The sequence below is a fragment of the Hermetia illucens genome, chromosome 2 (assembly GCF_905115235.1).
Source record: "Hermetia illucens chromosome 2, iHerIll2.2.curated.20191125, whole genome shotgun sequence".
In the NCBI taxonomy this organism is placed as follows: domain Eukaryota; kingdom Metazoa; phylum Arthropoda; class Insecta; order Diptera; family Stratiomyidae; genus Hermetia; species Hermetia illucens.
The window spans coordinates 101,780,275-101,802,901 of NC_051850.1; the positions used below are offsets into that span (position 1 = coordinate 101,780,275).

At 44.2% G+C, this 22,627-nt stretch overlaps 1 protein-coding gene across 1 annotated transcript; it reads right to left on the minus strand.

Moving 5' to 3' along the window:
- Nucleotides 1-516: 516 nt before the first annotated feature.
- On the minus strand, nucleotides 517-18,622 carry LOC119650045. Its single transcript, XM_038052528.1, has 6 exons — nucleotides 18,439-18,622; nucleotides 17,594-18,369; nucleotides 17,299-17,540; nucleotides 1,233-1,444; nucleotides 939-1,168; nucleotides 517-628 (listed from the first exon to the last, which is right to left on the minus strand). The coding sequence occupies exons 1-6, from the start codon at nucleotides 18,534-18,536 to the stop codon at nucleotides 579-581; spliced, it is 1,608 nt and encodes a 535-aa protein (XP_037908456.1). The 5' UTR covers nucleotides 18,537-18,622; the 3' UTR covers nucleotides 517-578.
- Nucleotides 18,623-22,627: the final 4,005 nt, after the last annotated feature.

Sequence of the window (22,627 nt, forward strand, 5' to 3'; positions counted from 1 at the left end):
GGGGCTCTGCGAGTTGTGTCCGTCTATCGTACCCCTTCAAAGCCAGCATTAATGGTGACAGCAGAAATTATTCCGAACGCTCTTCATGCTGCCACGCGGAGGTTAATATACTTCAGAAAATGCGAGGGAAATAAGGAAGCCGACGCTTGTCATGAGAGAGCCCGCACTCTCTACCTCTCTCATCGCCCGTGGTTCAGTCGAAAGCACGGTGAGGTTGCATTTACTGGAAGGATGTGGTGGATGATGCCTTCAGCACCTTTTTCTTCCGCAGATGGTGGGAGCGCCAAGCCATCGATGGAAGGGTGTCAGATGTCCTCGGACACCGTAATTGAAACCGGGTTAAAGTGCGTGTTTTAGCCGGTAGTCTGTTTGAGACAGCAGTCCGTAAATGCACTTCGCCTCCCTACCCAAAAAATCAACGTTTTCCTAATGTTATTAATAACTAATATCCTTGCGGTAGTCCTTGTACCAATAACTTTCACGGAGAATGCAGCAACAAATGAACAACACATAAAGTGTAGATTATAATCCTTTATTTGTGCAGATATTTACAATATCTCGTTGTCATCTTAAAGTAATTACTCCCACATCAACCGACCCAACGGACAGCTGTGCCATTCTTGTCCATCTGTAAAAAATGAGAAAAACATTAGCTGTAAGCCTTGCAAACGCTCATTATTAATGCGACATGAATTCAACTAGCATCGACTCTAAATTATAGAAGCTTGAACAAAGGCTAATTCGTGCGGAAAACTACGTTAGTTTAAGTCGTGTGATTGATAGTTTTTATTGAAATGATGAATAATGCGGAATTAATTTGAAGTTGTTCACACTAAGCAATAAGTGAAGAATGAATATTAGAAGCAACTGCAAAAGTGGGATCAGATTTTAGAAAGGAAGCAACGAATACTTCATATTTCATTACGTAAAGAACCTACCTGCCATCCTTGTCCAAATTCCGAATGTCTGTTGATTATTCTTATCTTCTGACACACTTTTCATTTCTGAATCTTCCAGATCGTTTTTTAAGACATCGTCATGAAGAGTGTATATTCTATCGCCAGGAGCACTATTGGAGCCGATTTGATTGCCAGAATAAACATCAATTAAATGTGCCAAATTCGCATTTTTATCTTCGGATAATGGTGGCTGGATCAACTCCATACAACTGAGTAAAAAGTCAAATTAATATTGCCAAAAATATCGAGGTATACTCATGCTTTCTAAAATACCTTTTTATAATATCAACTGTGTACTCGTTAATATGCTCGACCCGCTCCAATAAATACTCTCGAGTAAACGACAAAGTCCAAGGACATTTTATTGAGTCGCCAAACATCAAGGTAGCTTTAACGTCGTATCCTAGACTTTCATAAGCTTCCAAAAGATCTCTGGAAATAGCTTTCACATTGATAGTAGATAAAGAAAGGGCGGTCTTACTATTCTGGAACAAAAACATAAAATATAGAGTGTTAAGGAACATCTGAGGAAATGATTGATACAAATTCGTGCCACCATGCACTCAATATTTTAGGCAATAGAAAATCTTTCACTATCTTAGCCTAACCTTCGATAAACTTTTTATTCTGCAAAATATATAAATCAGGAAGTTGTTTACTTCAAGTCTCCCGGAAAGTTTCGTAATTTTGCCAACTATTTTCACCAGAAAAAAACCTGAATTGTCTATGAAAACAGAACTTTTCGCCAAATATAACGATGTTGTTTTGCAGTGAAAGTTCACGATAAACTTCCCTCCTTCTACTATGTAAGGGTGAACTTTTAAATTGCTATAAAAAATCAAAGCCATTTTATAGCTCATTGATTGTAACGATGGTGTAACGAACTCAGTACTGGAAAAAGTTCACTAAAAGTTCGCTATCGTTCTTGCTTTCTGGCAATGCAGGCGTACAGCAAAGTCTTGCGTCGAATTTCAACAAACAACTCATGACGTGGCTCTATCGACTGAGTATTAGTGGAAGGATTAAACAAGTCGGAATACCGGAAGCTCGCGCTTCGGGTATAAAGGTTTTGTGTTCATCTTATGTGAGAAACTTCAACGTATATAGCTACAAATCCAACATAATCCTTCATATTTTTCCAAACTACGAGACATACGTACATATTACAGCCATAGATATCACGCTCACCCTAAACAAACAAACTGCCTATTACCGAATACTATACACATATAGGCACGTATATAAATTGATCGTACCCATATTTCCGATTTACTTCTTATATCTATTTGAATTAGGCACTACCCGCAAAGTTCATTAGCACACATCTATTATATACCTACATACACACATGTCTGGCTGACAAATAAGAACTCATTTCGTTGGGGTATTGACGAATTGATATGTGATGATGACGTCATGCAGGTTGTAGAGTGCACGAAATTCACAACAAATTGAAAAGTTTCACCCCCTATAACTTTGTTAATAATAGTTGGATTTTCTTCAAACTTGACCGAGTTGTGCACCATGTTCTTCATTATATGCATGCCAAATTTTGTACTTCTGGGATGAACATAAGGGGGAGTGCCGGGTAAATTTCTAAAATGTGGAAATATACTATTATTAACTTTATTTGTACAGATATCGGAACCGGATATATTTTGAGGCCTAGATTTCGTAGAGATGCACCACTGTGATTTTTTTCAGATTTTTCGGTTGGATAGGTTCTGAGAACGAGACCTGTTACACTTTTTGTGAGTCATATTTTGAACCCTCACTCCCCTATGTTTTATCTAATATCAAATATTGAACCAGATTCGAAAAGTACTAATTGAGACCTTTCATTTGATACCCTACATGGCTACATTCTGTGAAAAAAAAATTTGCACCCTCCATTCACATGTATGGGGAGCCCCCCCTTAAACTTAACACAAGATGGCGCCACTTACTGCATGTAAAGGGATCACCAGATTACATACTCTCACCAATTTTTGTGACAATCGGTCCAGTCGTTTCCGAATAAATCGGGTGTGACAGACAGACAGACAGACAGACAGACACACGGACAGACGGACAGACAGACACCGTCTCGATTCTAATAAGGTTTTGTTTCACACAAAACCTTAAAAAGGGAGAACGCAGAGAACGCTTAGTTTGATTTTTTACGCTCGTAGCAAGTGCAAGACGGATTTGATTTGTTCAAATTATACGAGGGACCAGGGAAAGTTCGGTAGATTTATATAAAAAAGAGCAAGCGGTAATTTTTTCCATTTTTGTTAACCCTTATCAACTTCTGTTACGTAATTTTCGTTGCTTTCAATGCATTTCTTCAGTCTGTAGATCCATTTCTCAAATCATTCCCTGAAACCGTCTTTTTGAATGTTCTGAATGAACTAAAGGCTCTTCTCTTCATTTTTTAAGGTTTTGTGTGAAACAAAAATCGATTTAATGTTTATCTGTCCGTCTGTCTGTCACAGCCGATTTACTCGAAAACGACTGAACCGCTTGTCCGGTGGAAACATTTGGTCTATTTATCTCTTTACATGCAGCGAGAAGTGCCATTTTGTGTTGAGTATGAAGGGGGTTCTCATACATGCAAAAGGGGGTTGTACATTTTTTTCCACATAATATCGTCATGTTAGGTATTAAACGAAAGGACTCGATTAGTATTTTCGAAACTAATCTTATTTCTGACATTGTCTCAAACATAGGGGAGATAGCGCTCAAAAATACGAGTATGTGCCTCAAAAAGTGAAGCAGACCTCGTTCTCAGAACCTATCCAATCGAAAAATCTAAAAAAAATCTAGACATCGTCCTCGAAGAAGATGGTCACTTGATAATTACTTGCGTATTGCGTCCGTATCTACTCTCAGGGATGGAAGGCCTAGACACCAGGGCGTAACATGGTCCACTTTCGTGATTCAACTGTCGTTCGACAGTGAGGAAACTATCTTTCTAACTGGACAACAGACATCTTGAACCGCTCGCTAGAGAATGTTAATGAAAATTAAATTTCCTTTTTCACAAAATATAGTCATGTAGGGTACCAAATGAAAGGGATCGATTAGTACTTTCCGAAACTTTTGATATTGGATGATACATAGGGAAGCTGAAATAGGCTCTGTTGGCTGACAACAACCGTGTGCGGATTTCATCATCGTAGTTGTTATCGGTTGTGATTTTAGACCCTAGATACGAGAAGTTATCAACGGTCTGACGTTGCCACCATATACTTTAGCCTTGCCTCCATTGATGTGCAGCCCAAGATCTCGCGCCGCCTGCTCGATCTTAATGAAGGCAGTTTGTATGTCTCGGGTGGTTCTTCCCATCATGTCGATATCGTCAGCATAGGCCAGTAGTTGGGTGAACTTAAAGAGGATCGTACCTCTCGCATTTACCACAGCATCACGGATCACTTTCTCGAGGGCCACATTAAAGAGGACGCATGATAGGACATCCCCTTATCGTAGACCATTGTTGATGTTGAATGGTCTTGAGAATGATCCTGCTGCTTTTATCTGACCTCGCATATTGGTCAGGGTCAGCCTAGTCAGTCTTATCAATTTCGTCGGGGTACCGAATTCTCTCATGGCCGTGTACAGTTTTACCCTGGCTATGCTATCATAGGCGACTTTAAAGTCGATGAAGAGATGGTGCAACTGATGACCATATTCCAACAGTTTTCCCATCGCTTGCCGCAGAGAGAAAATCTGATCTGTTGCTGATTTGCCTGGAGTGAAGCCTCTTTGGTATAGGCCAATGACGTTCTGGGCGTATGGGACTATCTGGGATTTTTATGATTTTTAAGCAGATGAAGAAACAGTCCGTCTTCTATACTTGGTGGAGCAATACTCAGTATGCAGCATTGTTCCCTTCCGTTGCTAGCTTACATTCATCATCAAACCAATCGTTCCGACTCTTTTTGCGGCTGGGGCCAAGTATGTTTGTAGCCGTATTTATGATAACGTTCTTCAGGTGATTGTGAAAATCATTTGTTGATGCTTCGTCTCCAGGATCTCCATTTACTGCGATTATTGCGGCATCCATTCAACACGTGGTCAATTTGGTTGAAAGTGGTCCCGTCTGGAGAGGCCCACGTATGTTTGTGGACCGCTTTTCGCGCAAACCAGGTACTTCTAACAACCATTTCGTGTGAAACTGCTAATTGTATGATTCGCAGTCCGTTATCATTTGTATGTTGGTGTAAGCTATGGGTGACAACGTATCGCCTGAATAAGGGCTCCTTCCCTACTTGGCTGTTAAAATCCCCAAGTATGATTTTGGTATCATATCTGGGATAGACTTCGAGGGTTCGTTCTACTGCCTGGATGGCCAGTTGGTATGATTTTGATATCATATGTGATTTGACGTCGGATACCAGTCGACTCAGCTGTGAATGAGTACCTGAGTCAAATTAGGGTAATAATCTCGGGCGAGCGTAATGCTGACCACATTGCTTGCTAGTGTACCGTTACGGTCTTGAATCAAGTGCTCTAACACACTTCAAGGCCCTGATCCAATATGGATTGTTGTGCCAACGATTATTATTATTATTATTATATGTGAGACAGGTTTCGAGGGTTCGTTCTACTGCCTCGTAGAAGATATCCTTCTGCGACTCTGCAGTCTCCTCTATAGGGGCGTGAACATTAATGAGGCTTATATTTCTAAACTTGCCTCGCAAGCGCAGAGAGTGCATAGCCGTTCACTTATGTTTTCAAAGCCGATAACAGCAGGTTTCATTTTTTGGCTGACTAAGAAACCAACTCCGAGCACATGGTTTACTGAATGGGCACTATAATATATGGTGTAGCGGTTCTTCTCCAGGAAACCGGTCCCTGTCCAACACATGTTACATCAGCCCTATATTGGGACAGGGTATAGGCTAGCTGCTCATCAGCTTCATCTCTGTACAGGCAGCGCACGTTCCCTGAGCAAATCGTTATTCCGTTGTCGTTGCCGGGTGCGCCGTTGTATAATCCGTCGAGTCCGAGGCTCCTGTTGTAGCTTCGTAACAAGTTGTTTTCCGTGTAGGGTTGTCAAGCCCTACCAAACCCCCAACCTGGAGGACCAGTTGGTACAGTTTGTCCCGTTTTTAGGCGCGGGAGACTCGCCTTCATCCTTCTCCGTGTGCAGCTTTTCGTTACGAAAGAGCTCCCAGCGGTCACCACGTAGAGGTGGAGATAGGGTTTGGTAGTAGATCTGTTGGTGTTGGTTCAGCAGGCATTTCCCAGGTTTTATGCTCCATCGTGGGTACCAATCCACGTTTTCCTGGGACCTATACTACCCTTTGACGAAACTTTGTTGCACTCTAAGAGGTTATTTTAACGGCGAAGTCCTTGGGGATATCTTAGTTTGTCTTATATTTCTTATATTTTTTTTAGTTATTTGTACATCAGTATCAATTACTCAAGACAGACATGTGTATGTATATGTATGTTCTAATTAACTTTGCGGGTAGTGTCCAATAGGATAGACAGGTGTGTACGTTAGTACCAGTGGCATTTACTTTAAGTACATGTATGTATGCTTTTGTGCTCGGGGTAAACTAGAAATGCGTGCAGTTTGGATGGGCAACATTTGTTTATTTAGGATTAGCACAATATTGATGTCTTTGATATATATGGCCATATGTATATCTGGAGTTTAGCAATTAATGAACGAAGATTTTGCATTTTTAGCTATGCACGACCGTGCATAGTTAGTTCCTCATATAGATGAACACAAAACCTTTTACCCGAAGCGCCCAGCGAAGTGAGTTGGTGAACGTGATTCGCTTGAGCTAAGGTAGCGCGGCATATCTCGAGAAATGCACCGTACTATATGCCGTGACAAAAGGAAAGTAATTATGATAATTCAGCTGATCAGAGAGGCAGAAACTACCAGCCGTCGCATATAATAATGATTTCATACCGCAACTGCTGGATGACAACGATCCTTGTTATTTCCCAACTAAGTCGACTCAAACCTGCCGATTGGTAGCACCGGATAACCACCAGTCAGCCTGGTAGGGTTAGTGGCAATAATGACGACCAGGCATAATATGGACTTGACAAACAGTCCATAATAGATGACAGCAAGCTATTACCTTATTACACCAGGGTGACATCTCGTGGAATCGGCTTTCAGGTTAATGTTACCGCTGCCTCCGCCCCAATAATAATCTTGCCAGGGCTGCAAGTATATTCAAAGCAACGACACTACTAAGTTCAATCACGAGGCTTTTAAATCCTCATCCAACGTATCAAGCCACCGTTGTTTCGACCGGCCTTTTGGTCGCTTACCATCGACTTCGATGTTCAGACCATCTTAGCGAATGAGTTCTCGTTAGCGCGATTTACATGACCATACCATCGAAGACGCCACGACCGGTGGAACTCCATATCTATCGCGGTTATCCTCACTGTCTTTTCTAATCGGCCAACACTCAGAACCATAGAGGTCGACAGGACGGACCACACCGCGTTAAATTTTAGATTTGAGACTTTCGTTGATATCAATCAGAAAGAACAGCAATTGTAGAGCCGCTGACAGTGATTGTGCCTGTTTCATGGGGATCGGTCGTTAAAAATCCAGTTTTATCCAGATTCAATCTGAGAGCGTGTTGCATGAGGCGATCATTCCATTTTTGGACAAGTTGCTCGAGATCATTTCTGCTATTAGAGGCTAGGAAGACATCATCTGCATAAAACAGTGTGTAGGGCGCTATACGTTGAATGTCCCGTGTGACAGTCTCCATAACAACAACGAAGAGAAATGGTGAGAGAGCGCTTCCTTGATAAACACCAATAGAGACACGAAGCGGTTTTGATACACCCGCCACACTTCGAACTTCACTTTTCGGATCGTGGAAGAACAATTGAACCCAGCGCACGTGTTCTTCTGGCACGAAGCGTTGTCGTAGAGCATACCAAATGAGTTCGTGTGCCGCACGGTCAAACGCTTTCTCTAAATCCAGAAATGCAATTTAAAGAGGGCCTGATGTTTCTTCATGAGTAACCGCGCCGCGTGTACTGCATCGATAGTTCCGCAGATCTTGACAACCCGGCGGCACAGTTATTTCAACGATTTTGCGAATACGGTTGTCAAGAATGCGTTCAAAAATCTTTATGGTATGGGAAAGTAACCGGATCGGATGGTAATTTGAACATTCTACTGGACTGCCTTTCTTTTTCCATATTGGAACTGTGGCACTTTCTTGCCAGTCAGATGGTCTTCCACCTTCCTCAATAACCCGATTAAAGAATTCACTGAGCCACAGTGTTGAGTCCCAGTTCTTCGCTTTTCAGAGCTCAGATGCGATGTCATCAGGTCCTGTTACTGTCCCCGATTTCATTCGCTTTATTGCCTCCTCGACTTCAGTTGCGTTGGCAGTTACGTCTCTATGGTTTTCCGTGGGTACCTGTCTCGGAGATTTAATCCCACGGTCTTTTTTAGACACGGATCGATTTTTTAACCACAATCAGAATCCCGCTGCGACAAGCTACAACAGTACCAGGCTATACGGAGTGCATGGCTCGGCATTCATACTGGTAGATGCAAGACCTACCTAAATCTCTACAGAACTAAGGAGTACGGCTCCCGTGTTGAAACGCAACACCCCGTCGAGGCCCGAAGGTCTCTGTTTGCTTGAACGTAACCAATAAACCCCATGAAGCTCTCACTAGGGGGCCAACCAAAACAACCGAGCTGAACGCACATATAACAGGAATTCTCCTGAAGTATGTGAATTCAGGAGCTTTCCAGGTTCCCATAGTACCAGTATCCCCTAGTAAGGTTTCGTGACCTATTGCCACTTCAGATGAGTCCCCGTGCAGACTCGGATCTGATCGCCTTAATTAGGCCTTGGGAGCATTCGCCTACTGCATCAAGACCGGCAAACCAATGTGATACAGCCTCTTCCGGTGCCACCACTATGGAGGTTCTCCTTGGCCGCTTAGTTTTTATTCGACCAACCTCTTTCACTGAAATCTGCTCGAAATATTTCCGTGCCAGTTGGCACGATCTAATGACTGGTGCCTGATCCCGACTCTGTCAACCTACTCGTGAGCTCAATCACGGGGATCATTTAAGGCGACTGTACTTTCTGTCAGAAACAGCGGCTTGCAACTGGGATCCAAAATGGAATGACAGCAACATTACGACCATACAGCCGGCAATAGCCGAAATTTTTAGAGAAGGCGGCAATACACCACACTCACCGCTTCTGTCAGGTTAAATGGAAAATTCGGCCGCCACCTATCGAAAAATTAGAACGGCTCACTGATCCAAGGGAGAAGGCGCCTTGTAGTGAAAAAAGACAACGTGGAAGGCAAGAGTTCTGGCGGCCAAAGTGAGACCCCATCGAATTCGAGGGCGGAAGAAGGGCCATGAGAAAAGATAGCAAGCTCCGAATTGCGTAACACTCTCTTGTTGGGGAAAAGGATTGACGAAATCGCCAACCAGTCAGAGACGATCATATGACCATCGGAGACAATGGACCCCATCCGACAGGCAAGTAAAGAGGACGAAATTCTACTCAAGGGATGCGAGGTGGTCTTACGAAAAATGAAGGCTGCTACCACCAACTAGCGAAACATCGCAGTGTAAACAATTACATAATGGAGATGGAGGAACTGCTGGACCTTATTACATACCAAGGAAACTCCTGGAAGGCAACTGAAGAGTAATTGCGAAAAAACACATTGTTAGCGCAGCTCCTAGTTGCACAAAATGCGGTGCCCTCAGCTCACAAGAGGGGGAACAATCAATTGATAAAAGGAGACGAGGAAAAACAGAGTGTATCTGCGAGATGGTAATCAAACGGACCAAACAAACCGACGACATACTTATCGAAATTGGATCGAAGACTGATGAAAAGACTACGTTCTGCGAGACAGTCCAGAGGAGGATAGGCACGAAAGCAGTGATTTCCAGCCTAAAACTTATTGTAGACCTTTGAAATAAGCGATTTGGGTTGTCACGCAAATACGGAAGAGATGGAGGAAACGATAAAAAGGGATTACCCATATCTGAGCGACCTCAAGGTGGGAGTTACACCTGTTTATCAGTGGACAAAAATTGGCCAATGTCACTGTGCCTGAGAAGCCAGTGAGCCAACTTCTTAATTGTGGCAAAATAAAGAGGAGTAGTTCCAACCCGCTCCTATAAGTGCTGGGCCTAAGCACACATATCAGGGGTTTGCAAAGGGCAGGGCAGAAGCATTTGATGTTACAAGTTTGAAGTACCCGAGCATGTTGTGTTCTCTGCAAGAAAGAAGATGTAGCACAAATTTCCGATTCCAAGCGGTACAAGGTCTTCAATGACCTAAATCCTGCAAGCAAACATCTACTCACGACCTAATGGGACAGATAATCGTTGCCGCAACAATCCAATTGGATCTGCACCTTGGAGTGTGTTGGAACACTCCATTTAAAACCGTAACGGTACACTACAGAACTACCATATCCAGTAGGAGGCAATGTTGCCAGCATTGCGTTCGCCCTGATTTGACTTAGGTACTCATTCCCAGAAGATTTGACTGGTATCCGACATCCAGGCACAATACAAGTCCTTCTGCCACCAGTGAGATTTGAACCGCGATCGTGCGACAGCTTAGCGGAGCAGATGGTGCAAAAAAAAAGTTTTCTTGTGCCTCCTCAGCGAGCAATATCAAGATAAGAGCTCACGTCGTCATAGCACTGTTGCCAACTTGGTGAGAGATACGGTTAACTTGCGAGTGCATACCCATGGTCGAGGAGATGGCTTCGTTTGTGATCGTTGTGCGGCAGTGACTTTTTTCAGCGTTTGCTTCGCACTAAACGAATCTTTGTCTGTTTTTCCAAATAGACCGGAATAGGACAATAGGCAGAAGGGAGAGTTGGAAGACGCCTTAACGCCATAGCCCTTAAATGGGGCATGTCTAAACCAGATTGTCAAGACACACAAATTTTTGAGATAGCCACCAGGATCTGATACTTATATCGCCACATTTATGTCGTTCAGAAATCCTGACTAATGTAAACGGTGGATAATTTATGTCAGATATATATATTTTAACCGCAAGCTATTTGTGTCGTGTTCTCAACATCGTAGTAAGATGAACTAAACTGTGCCCGGAAAAAAAGAAATATGTATAATACCGCGATACAAGTAAACACAAGTGTAAACGGCTCGTACATTTATTCCAAGATTTACGAAATAAATGACCGTAAGTTCTGTCATACACTTAACCATGACAGAACATTCTTGCAATTCTTATCCGTATGTAAACGGTCAACGTAATTTCTGGTCTCGGCAATTGATTTCTGAAGAGAAATGTCAAATGTAAACGCACCTTTATTGTTCTAAATATGGGTACCCCTACGACATTCCGACGCCCACGTGATCTTAGTATCAACTTATTTCACGTCCAGGGATCATCATCCTATATTTCCTTCGAATTGAAAAACGGCTACTCCCCACCAGGTCAGCGTACTTCGCAGTATGTTGGACACGATGGAGAAGCTGTTTGAGAAACTCATCAAATGAAGGTTGACCGACGCAAAACGTGCTGCAGAAAACTACTCACCAAGACAACACGTTTTTAGAGCGGGACGATACACTATTGATGCGATTAAGAAATTGGTTCCAGTGGAGAGATTGGCTGAGCCACACAGTCGCAACTGTCGACGAGGTTAACATGGACCGCGCATCCCATCAAAGACGTACGGCCGTGGTTCAATCGAAAACACAATGTGATAGACTATTACCTAACCCATCTACCCAACTTCTGAACGCAATAAGGAAGCTACATTCGCCCGATTGCATTTACTGCAAGGTTGTGGTGGATGATGCCTGCACACCCTTTTCTCCTGCAGAAGGTATGCGTGCCATCGTCATTCCCTGTCAACAGAACGTTGTCAAGTGTCCCCGGATACCATAATTTGCACGTTGCCCTCAAGGGTTCCCTAAGGGGAAAAAGAAGAAGATGGATAGGAGAAACACCAGGATACCTGACTCCCTGAACGTCGTCGTTGTGCTTCCACACTGAATGCGTCAACCGATTCTGGACGGAATGGTGGTGTTTTAGTGTGTGGTCTGCCTGAGACAGGAGTCCGGCACTTTGTGCATAAATGTATTTCGTCTCCTTACCCAAACATTTCTGCAGAGCTGCTACTTACATTTTTCCGCAAATCCTCAAAATCTAAAATCTTTCGCGATAAGTAGAAGCAGATGATCGTTAATTTTCTGACTGTGCTTACGTGCAGTGGAGGGACATTCTGGAAAAACTGAGATCCACTGTCATACCCTGGATCGAAGTAAAATTTTGAAGGAATTTCAAGTTCACCTTGGAGTATTCTGTCGCTGATAATATTCCTTCTCATCATCGGTAATGTCCTACATATTGCCTTGCTCAGAGAGCATGGAGGTTTTCAATGGAGGGTGACATCTTTCCTCAAACACATCGACTACGCTGATAACATCCGTTTGCACTCTCTCTCTAACTCATGAATCTTGGTCGAATAGCTCCAGATTTGCAGGAGAGAAGCATAGTAGAAAGGTCTCAATCTGGCGAGTTATCGCGCTCGTTTTATTTGTATCAATGGGCAGAGCATCGTCCGTCAATTGGTCTACATGGGTAGTGGCATCACACTTGATTTCGCTTCACGCATGACAGCACTAGATCCTCTTGCATTGTTTTATCTAAAATCTGAAAATGTAGATGTCCCAACACCCACATAAAGCTCACGTTCGTCGAAAACTTGGGATCATATCCCACTTTACAATATTGTGAGGACAATTTTTTGCTCTCCTCTTTCGCATATATGGGGAACCTGTCCTAAATTCCCGCGCAAAATGATGCCGCTCGTTGCATCTAGGGACACCCAGACCACATGTTCTCACCAAATTTCTTGACAATCGTTTCAGCCGCTTCCGAGTGAATCGGGTGTTGCAGAGAGGCACACAGACAGAGAGACGGACGGACAGACATTGAACCGATTTTAATAAGGCTTTGTCTCACATAAAACCGTAAAAATGTATTTGGTTGTTGTTGTTGTTGTTATACACCGGATTATATTTGATGTTAAAATTGCTCCTTTATGAGACTTGACCCAACTTCTCCTGCATTTTTGATTTGACGTCGGATACCAGTCGACTCAGCTGTGAATGAGTACCTGAGTCAAATCAGGGTAATAATATCGGGCGAGCGCAATGCTGACCACATTGCCTCCTAGTGTACCGTTACGGTCTTCAATGAAGTGCTCTAACACACTTCAAGGCCCTGATCCAATATGGATTGTTGCGCCAACGATTATTATTATTATTATTAACTTTATTTGAATACCGAAGGTATTTCGGAGCCCAGGCACCATATAGTGGCAGCCTCCTCATTTTTTTCAGATTTTTCGGTCGGGTAGTTTCTGAGAATGGCCCCTTTAAAGAAATGATCACTTTCAACTCCCCGCACCGACCGGCTTTGAAAAGTACTAACCGAGACCTAATTTGATACCCCACATGACTATACTTGATGAAAAAAATCGACGTAACAGGATGTAACTCATTGTATGCGTGAGCGTTCACAGTTCCCACCTTTGTACCAAATTTGGTGTCAATCGCTATAACCGTCTCCGAGAAAAATGCGTGTGACCGACAGACAGACAGACAGACCTCTGTGGAGTGGTCAGATCTCCCATCAGGCGCGACCCCAGCTGGCGGACTGGGGCATACCTATTGATGTGTAAATATGTGTTCATGCACTTTTCTTTTCTGACTGTGCATGGGCTAGTGTTTGCTCATCTCTGGTGCGCGGACCAAAGTGGCTATGGGGAGAATACCCAGAACATAAAACCACTATGGAAGACGAGAGAAGGAGAAAACTTACGGTGCAGGGGCTCGGAACCCCAGTACCGGGCTCCCGGTCGTCGATATCCCTCGACCGCAGTGCCTCGGTGGTGGACAACTTGGCCACCGTGGCATCTAATGCTACAGGTGTTTTAGATTTGAAAAAGGAAGTGTTCAAGCGAAGTAACACTCTACCAAGGACACAAGTAACAAAACCGAAGAAGGATGAATTGAAAGCAGATCGCTGGACAACAAAAACAACAACAATATCAACCGCGCATATTCAAGAGGAGCAGCAGCAGGAGGTACTCCAGGACTAGGAAAAGGACCCATTCAGAAGAAGTTCGTCAACTTTGAGATCTCCGCCAATACCAAACATCAAAAAAGATAAAACGGAGAGAAGGTCAACGAATGCCAAATTTGAAGAACTATTTAAAAGTAGCAATCTGGTTAGGAATCATGGAGAGCAGAGCCCTGAAGCAGAGAAATTACCCTTCACACAGCTTGGTGCAAAAATAGTGGAGCTGTCTGAGTTCATCAAGGACAAGCACAACGTCCACCAAGCCATAAAAAATATGGTGAGGACAATTAGAGTGCAACAAGTCACAGGAGAAGGAACGAAATTCCAAGGGCAAGTCGAAATCGGTGTCACAGGGGACCCAAGTGACACCTAATCGTATTGCAATCAAGCTGCCACCAAACAAAAGAGTGCAGGAAGGAGATGTTGATCCTCTGGGAAGTCAGCAGGCGCCTAAGAGGAAAAAAGCCATATAAATAGTTCCGAAAAACGGAACTAAAGGCACCGAAGAGAGAAAGCAGGTCCCCCAAGTGCGAGCTCAGGCAATCGACTCAACGAAATCCAAGGGGAATAGAAAAGGTGGATGGACCAAAGTAGTTAAGAAGAAAAAGCCGAAGAAAAAGCCAAAAGTGCGAATTCGCTCCGAAGCGATTGTAATTTCCAGCCATGGAAGTTTGCCTTACACGGAAATACTAAAAAAGGTCAAAGCTGACCCAACCTAAAAGATCTAGGCGGAAATGTCAGCAAGATTCGAAGGACCCAAAAGGATAATCTCATGTTTGAGCTAAAAAGAACCAGCTTGGGGAAAACTGATGGCTTCCGAACTAAGGTTAAAAATTCGCTTGGGGAGAATATCAATGGTACGGACCCAAAAACATGAAGTCTATATACAGTGCAAGGATCTCGATAAAGTGACATCCAAAGGAGAAATTTGCACTGCCTTGACGGAACAGTTCAAGTTAGAGGAACTTGCCGAAGAGACCATTGTGAGTTTGCGGAAAGCCTATGGCAATACTCAAACGGCCACATTGCGATTGCCAGTGGATGCAGCGCAGAAATTGTTGGCGGCCGGAAAGTTTCGAATCAGATCGGTTGTTTGCCGTCTGCGAGAGCAGATTTCTCTAAAGAGGTGCCTCAAATGCCTCGCGTTTGGCCATTTCGCGAAGGCATGCTAATTGTGCGAAGGAAGTTAGGGACACGATTAGCGGCATATTGCCGGAAGTGCTAAATGCCAGGAATTTAGGAAGGCGCTGACTTCAATGAAAAAATGATTCATTGCAAGGTCGCTTAATATTTACTCGAGCAGACCATCTACGAATCCGAGATGGAAATTGCCATCATTTGCGAGCCCTATAGAAACCGTCACGGTGGCGTGTGGGTTATAGATTCGACTGGTGGAGCGGCGACAAGCCATACAATGTACTGGGGATCAGAAATACAGCGGCTTTGTGTGGGCGAAAATAAACGGGGTATATGTGTACAGCTGTTACGCCCCACCAAGCCTGACACTGCCCGAATTCGAGGAAATGGTTGACAGTCTTGTTCTCGACGCAAGGGGTCGTAGTCCAAGGGTGATTGCTGGTGACTTCAATGCTTGGGCCCATGAGTGGGGTAGCAGAGAGACAAATGCAAGAGGCTGCAGTCTATTAGATTCTTTCGCACAGTTGGATATCATTCTGGCCAACGAAGGATATGTAAACACCTTTCAGAAAGGGGGGTCTACCTCAATCGTAGACCTAACTTTTGTCAGCCCTGCACTGGCACGTGGTATGTCTTGGTGCGTCAACAAGCACTACACCCACAGCGATCACCAGGCAATCTTCTTTGGGCTATGGGTGGAGTCACCAGGCAGAAGACCATCATGCCCGAAACCGAGAAAGATGTCAGGCTGGTCTGCCAAGACTCTAGATGAGCAGACCTTCATGCAGGTGTGGTTAGACCAACCTAATAAAGTAGACGCCTCTACGGCAAGAGCTGCCCATGTAGCCCAATGCATCGCCGAAGCGTGTGACGCGTCCATGCCGTGGTGCTCATTCCCCAGTAGAAGATCAAACTACTGGTGGAATGCTGAACTGACCAGCCTTCGATCAGCCTGTCACCGAGCCAGAAGAGCGGCTCAAAAAGCGGTAGGCAGAATCGAACAAGGGCAAAAAGAGCACGCCTATAAGGAAGCCCGCAAAACCCTCAAGCTCGCCATCCAACGGGGCAAGAGGGAATGCTTTAAGGAACTCTGTTCAGAAGCGGACGTAAACCCATGGGGAGCGCCTATAGAATCGTGATGAGGCGATTCAGAGTTCGATCATCTCCGCAGATCACGTGCCCTTCAATGTTGTTAAAAATTATCTAGGGGTTATTCCCTCAGCAAGAGGAGGGCATAGACAGCTTCCAGCGACCTCAGAACGACTCGGCAATAGCGTGACCGGCAGACAGACAGACAGTAAACCGATTTTAATAAGGTTCTGTGTTTACACAAAACCTAAAAAAGGGACTCAATGTCAACGAATCTCGAAAATTCTAGTTCGTGCCATAATGACGAATATTGCGATCATTTTGATAAAAAGGTTGTTAAAATCGCGTTTAAAATTTCAGATGTTTACGACCATTCGTAACGTAAACTTTTGTTAAGTTTAAGTGCAGTTTTCAGAATCAAGGAAATCGAATAATAAATGGCCGAACACTCGCAAGAAATATCCAGAAAAACGTATTATCATACCATCCATTCATATGAAAGATGTGCTGTTTTGTGTGTCTTGTTAGTCAGTGACTTGTATAAAATTTTCTGACTTGCGTCCACGAAAAAAAACTTTCAAAAAACACTATTGGAAGTTTCGACTTGAAACTTCGAGGCCTGATTCCTGATACTATATTCTATAGAATTAGTAAATAAAAAAATGAATGTTGAAAGTCTATGTATGCAATGGAACCCATTATCCCACACTTGTCGATGAGTGAATCACTTTGGAAACACAGGGAACAAGTTCCTCAGAAAGGGAAGAGGAGGAAGCACATGGCGAACCGACGGCAATTACGCGTAGATATGATTGACGAGCTACGCCTCATTTAGGAGATAGTGACGCCCACATGCAAGGTCGAAAATCACAACCGATAACAACTACAATGGTGAAATCCTCATATACCGATACCGCGATCTTTTGATTGTAGATAAGACCCGGCTCGATATGCTGCGGTGGGATTGCGTATTGCCCTCTACGTCCGAAATCACGTACAAATCAAATTACCTGTTCCCTCTGCTTTTTCTGCAACATTTTAACCTTCTTGAACGCAACGAATGCAACCACAATCTGCTTGGCCCAGAAGCCGGCTCCTTTACGTCGCGCAACATTCTCAAACTCATTCTCTGCCATCTCGACCAGGGCGTGATACAGGTCTTCAACGAAGCCATGCGTTGCTATTGTTTGAAAAAGAGCTTGATGCCGGGCAATCAACATCTCCATTTCCTTCTGATCAGTGGAGTCACAACCTGAAAAAATGCCATTCTATAAACTGACCCTGTACAACTAACGATTGTCTTACCTCTTTCAAAGAAATAAGTCATCTCCAGAAATGCTTCTACAAATATTTGCGAGAGATCCTTCAGAGAATTTCCCTGCCTAACTAGCCGCGAAATCGATTTCACGAGCACCTGGGTCAAGTTTTCTACAGAATCCTCATTGCTCATCGCGGCAAACCTCTTCAAAGGAGAGAAGCGCTCGTTTGGTAGATGCTTCTTTGCCTCACCAACTTTAGGATAGCCGCGCGCGACTGCCTCACTTGCTGCGTCGTACAAGAGGAACATTTCCCTGACGTTCTCATCAAAGGCAGTAATGTTTTTCTTTCGAACGAACTTTGCGTCGACATCAACCATCGTCTCCTTCTCGAGGTCCCAGTAAAATTCCCTGAGCCAGTTAAGGCAGTACCGCGAAGTTCTCCGGAACACATCAAGGGAGGGCATGGTGTGCCCGTGCGCGCAGAGATGCCGCAAATCGACAAGAAATGGGTCAATATTCAATTCCCGTGCGGCCGCGTACATCGTCTTCATATTTTGTGCCTGGCTTATTGCCGACATGTAGTTTAGGAATCTCGTGAATGCACTTGAATAAACAGCACATGCGTCCAGGGGACGTCCCTCTTTGGTATACTCCGCATCCTTCAGTTCAGCTTCAATGATCAACAACGTGCTTAGGATGGTACCAGGGGTCAGGTTCAGTCGACGCAGCTTCCAAATCTTCATACGCCTGTACGCTTTTTCCTTGGTTTCATGACTAGAATCCGCACCGTAAATCCACTCGTGCACTTCATCGAACTCCTTCCTGCAGGACATTCATGCAACAGGTTATTGACAACTCTAAGAAAACTTTGATTTGTGATAGAAAACATACTTGTCTCGCCACGGAGAAACATTGGTTTTGCGTCGTACACAGGTAGAATTCAGCTCATTTTCTACTGGTACTGGTTCCTCTTCATTAGGAGTTGACATTCTGCTTGAATCGGTACGAAAAACTCACTCTGCCGTCGCTCCCGGCTGGAAAAAGGTAAACAAAATACATGTGCAGACAACTGTCATGTTTGTTGTATTCTTCACTACCGCCACCTGGTAGTTCGCATCAACTAGGTCGACGAGATGTCCTAGCAAAGACACTTTGGTGTGCGTCCCACGTAGACATGGTTTGTGTATAAACTTTAAACTTATTAACGTTCAACATGTTTGAATAGACGGCAACCCTTTAGGTAGCGTGCACTTTACATCCCTTTTGATACTGGGAAAATTCGCCTAAATTTTCTGTTAATCAGTTCAATGGAAAGGAATTTAGAATATAGGACATTATCGTGGCTTTGATTGGGCGAGTGGCCTTCTTTTACGTCCTTATAGCTTATTTCAGGTTCATAATACTAAATATCATAGTTTCCGTAAAAGAAAACTTTATTAAAATCGGTTCACTGGCTGTCTTTTTGTTGTAGAAAACGGCAGTAAACGAAGTTAACCCGCCAAAAATGATGCCGTCACATTCCAAAGTGCACCCCAACATCCTAATATCTTAACACTTATTCAAGCTTAATGAATTATAAACCAACAAATGTAAAGGCATTCAAAGATAAAAAAAAACTAAACTGCAATCGCAAAGTTAATTTAGTTTGATGTTGGGAGGAGGGGAAGGAGAAGGCGAAAGTGCAGGTGCAGGTTCGAGCACTCAAGCCTTGTTAGGCTGACTGTTCTACCCCCGTAAATCGCGTTTTCAGTGACTTGGCACCTACGGCGGTCACAAGCTTTTGCGAATCTGAAAACATTTCCCAGGGGCAAGCGGGGCGCAGTTTCTACGCCGAAGAAAACCTTACCGAGGTATCTTCGCTTAGGATCTAAGGAGACCAGGATTACCCGAAAAGTCAAAAAATTTGCAGATGGACGCATGCCCATATGATTGGCCGCCTTTCCACAATCCAATGATATCGAGTAAATATGCATCGTTGGCTGCTTTCCATTTCACCTCCAAATGAATGGGGGTAGATTTAGGATCGCTACGAGTATCGCGGTGGGCGTAGTATTCATTGCTCCAGTAATTATTACGGCTGGATCGTCCGCAAATACTTGTGCGAAGGCCTTTGTGTCCTCCAGGAGCTATAACAGGGTGTTCATTATCGGGGGCCATAAAAGAAGAAAGAGAGCAAGGAAGGGGGGGTTACCGAGTGTGCTGCCGATGACCTCTCGCCTGACCACGTTGGAGAAAGTGGGTTCATTACCCAAATTAAGGATCGGTTCCTACCAGCTACTCTAATAATCTCGATCCTCGTGCGTTGATGTTGGTGGACATTGACATCACATCCTGCTACTAGTCCCACGCCTTTACTTTTGCCACATTGGATAGTTCTGGGGAACGCCTGCAACATCTTCTGTCCTATAGGAATCTTTCTGTGGACTTTTTATGGTAACTTTGGCCATTGTGGTGTCACCATCATATAGGTCGTAAACCAAATTAGCATGGTCAAAGAGTTGGGATTGTTCGAAGGTCGCTGCCGATTCGGTTTGTCCTTAGTTGCAGGTGCCCAGATGTTCCTTCCCCTCAACGTTGGCACAACCCGTAGGTTGTGATTTTGCGGTTAGCACGAAGGTGGTTTGCTATTTGTGGTCCGAGGACAAATTCTTACCCGTGAGCAAGATTTTAGCCTTAGCAGGTGGTGCCCATTGGAGCCCGGGGTCAGGAGTGTTGAAAGAAGGGACCTGCTTTAGTTCATCCGTTAAGGACTGAGTCAGCTTGATTCTCACTTGAGTAAGTGGATTATCTGAATCTAGACTAGTTCAGTTTTTTTTAGAAGTTTTGTGTTTTTTTTATTTTTCATAAATGGCCGCCATGGATTTAATTTTACCGGGGAAGGTAAGTCGACCTCGGTAGAACCCTTTGAAACTGAGAGTCGCCTCGTTAGAGTTTGTGGTGGCGCAGCGGAGACGAAAATCACCGACTGCATTGCTGGTAGTAAGAACGCTTTCGCCGACGCACTAAACTGTCACCGACACACCTGGCGGCCTAGCAGGAGGCGCGTTACACTTCCTTTTTCTTCTTCCGGCGGCCGACCAAAGCGACCGTGGCATCTTTTTCGATCCTTTATGTGTTTCACTTCTCTACATCTTCATCCTGAAACATTGCTTTCAGTGAATTGGGTTAGTCTTCACTTTTCACAGGAGTCTCATTTTCTGACGGAACAGCTAGAAGGTTTTCAACAATCATCCCACTTTTTCTCCAGATCCTTGCAAGCCTTTCGTTCTTGGCGAAACTGGTGCTGGCTTTCAAATACGTAAGTGCTTACAAAACTGGAGTGCTCTGATGTAGAAGCATGAGCGGTAGACATTGCTACAAGTTACCGTTCCACCGCCGTATCTTAACCCCTATGACTATTCAGCCCTCGGCATGGGAGTCCCACCTTAGCTTGAAGTTTTGTTTACCGCTTCAGGTGTCCCCTCTAGTTCTGTATAGGATCTTCCTTACTGAGCTCCCTCACCGCGACAGGGCAAGTAATAGCCGAGGCAGCCGAACATACATAGTTTTGGAATGCGGTTGAGTGCATCATAAAAATGAATTTACCCTTTTCTCAGTGGTTATCCCTCTTCTATTTAATTTTAGCATATATACCTCCGGGCCTAGATGGTCTAATGCTAGTCATGCTCCAGAAGCAGCATTAGAGGGTTGTGCCATTGTTTACGTGGTTTTCATTCCGAAAGCGGGCAGGCGTAGTCATGAGTCTATGAAGTACATTCGGCTAATCAGCCTCATCACTTTCGTGTTGAACACTCTAGACTAGGGTGGCGTCTTAAGCATTAGATAGTACCCATGTTAAGAACTGGGATAATCTAATTTGATCTGAAAGGCAGCCACTTGACCAGAGCTGTGAGCAGAGGGGCACTCCAGGGTGGTGCCATCGCCCCGGTTTTCTGCCTACGACTTGGTAATATTGGTATCAGAGATGTTTCCCTCCGTAATGAGTAAAATTATGCAGGGAGAGTTGGTTAACGTATGCATATAGGCTGCAAGATGGGGGCTCGACATAAATCCAACCAAAATGGAGTTGATGCTATATAGCAGCAAGACAAATGTACTCGCGTTCCCCGTCACATCTTGTCCATCACAACCCTGTACGCAGCACCCCACAGGTTCGTATTGGCAACAGGGCACAGCTGCCTGTAGTAATCCAATTTGTTTCTCCGTATAGCTTTCTTGCGATTACTTCAGAGACTCAGATATTCCTCTTCCAACTCCCGATGTTCAAGTTTCTCTCTACCTATGTAGGTACCATGATCTTAGCATCGAGATTTCCTGGTTCTACCAATAGTTCGGTTTCAGTTGCGGTGCAAACACCATCGGGGCATTGTAGCATCGTATGCCTCTACTATAAACTAACACTAACACCATTTCCATCGCTGTTCCCTTCGGCCCTTGACCTCCCCCTCGGTAGGCCATCGTGACTTTTCCGCTACAGTTCGCGCCTGTCGCCTCCTCCGTTTCCAATACCGAGAAAGATTGTCTGGTGATCGCTGTAGTCGGTGTAGTGTTCACTCAACCGCCAGGCCACTTCTGCCACCTACGAATACTGAGATATGCCAAATCGAACCTAACCTTCTACCTAGGAAAGTTGACGCGAGGATTTGGTTCCTAGTGTTCGTCATGAGGCTTCATTGCTCTAAGGCCCCGCATTGAAATCGCAGGCGATTATCTTAGGGTTACACTGGAGCGTCTCACACTAAGTTCCTTAACATCTTCTCATATTGTGTTATTGCGGCACTCGGAAAAAGTTAACAGCTGTATACCTAACAAAACCAGTTGCCAGAATGTCGTTGCTTTCTGTATGGCTTACCTACCACCTGCCTACATCGTGGCGTTACCAGAGGTAACCCTTCAAATTGCGCCACCGTGAGTGATCGCGGCTTGTTTGTTTCAACCTTAGACACCTGCAGTGCGCTGATCGTTCGCACTCCTTTTCTCCTTGCACAATATGCGTTGTGGTGGTGCAATCCTTGATGTTGGCTTTTTATGAAACTTTGTCCTATATGGCTAAGTTTGAACTGCTCTTTCAACATAGCGC

Excerpts from the sequence above, each read along its gene's own strand:
- LOC119650045 (XM_038052528.1), bottom strand. The coding sequence starts at position 18,536 with ATGTCAACTCCTAATGAAGAGGAACCAGTACCAGTAGAAAATGAGCTG. Across the intron at positions 17,541-17,593 it reads GACTTATTTCTTTGAAAGAG|GTTGTGACTCCACTGATCAG; the intron begins GTAAGACAATCG and ends GCATTTTTTCAG. Across the intron at positions 1,169-1,232 it reads ACAGTTGATATTATAAAAAG|TTGTATGGAGTTGATCCAGC; the intron begins GTATTTTAGAAA and ends CTTTTTACTCAG.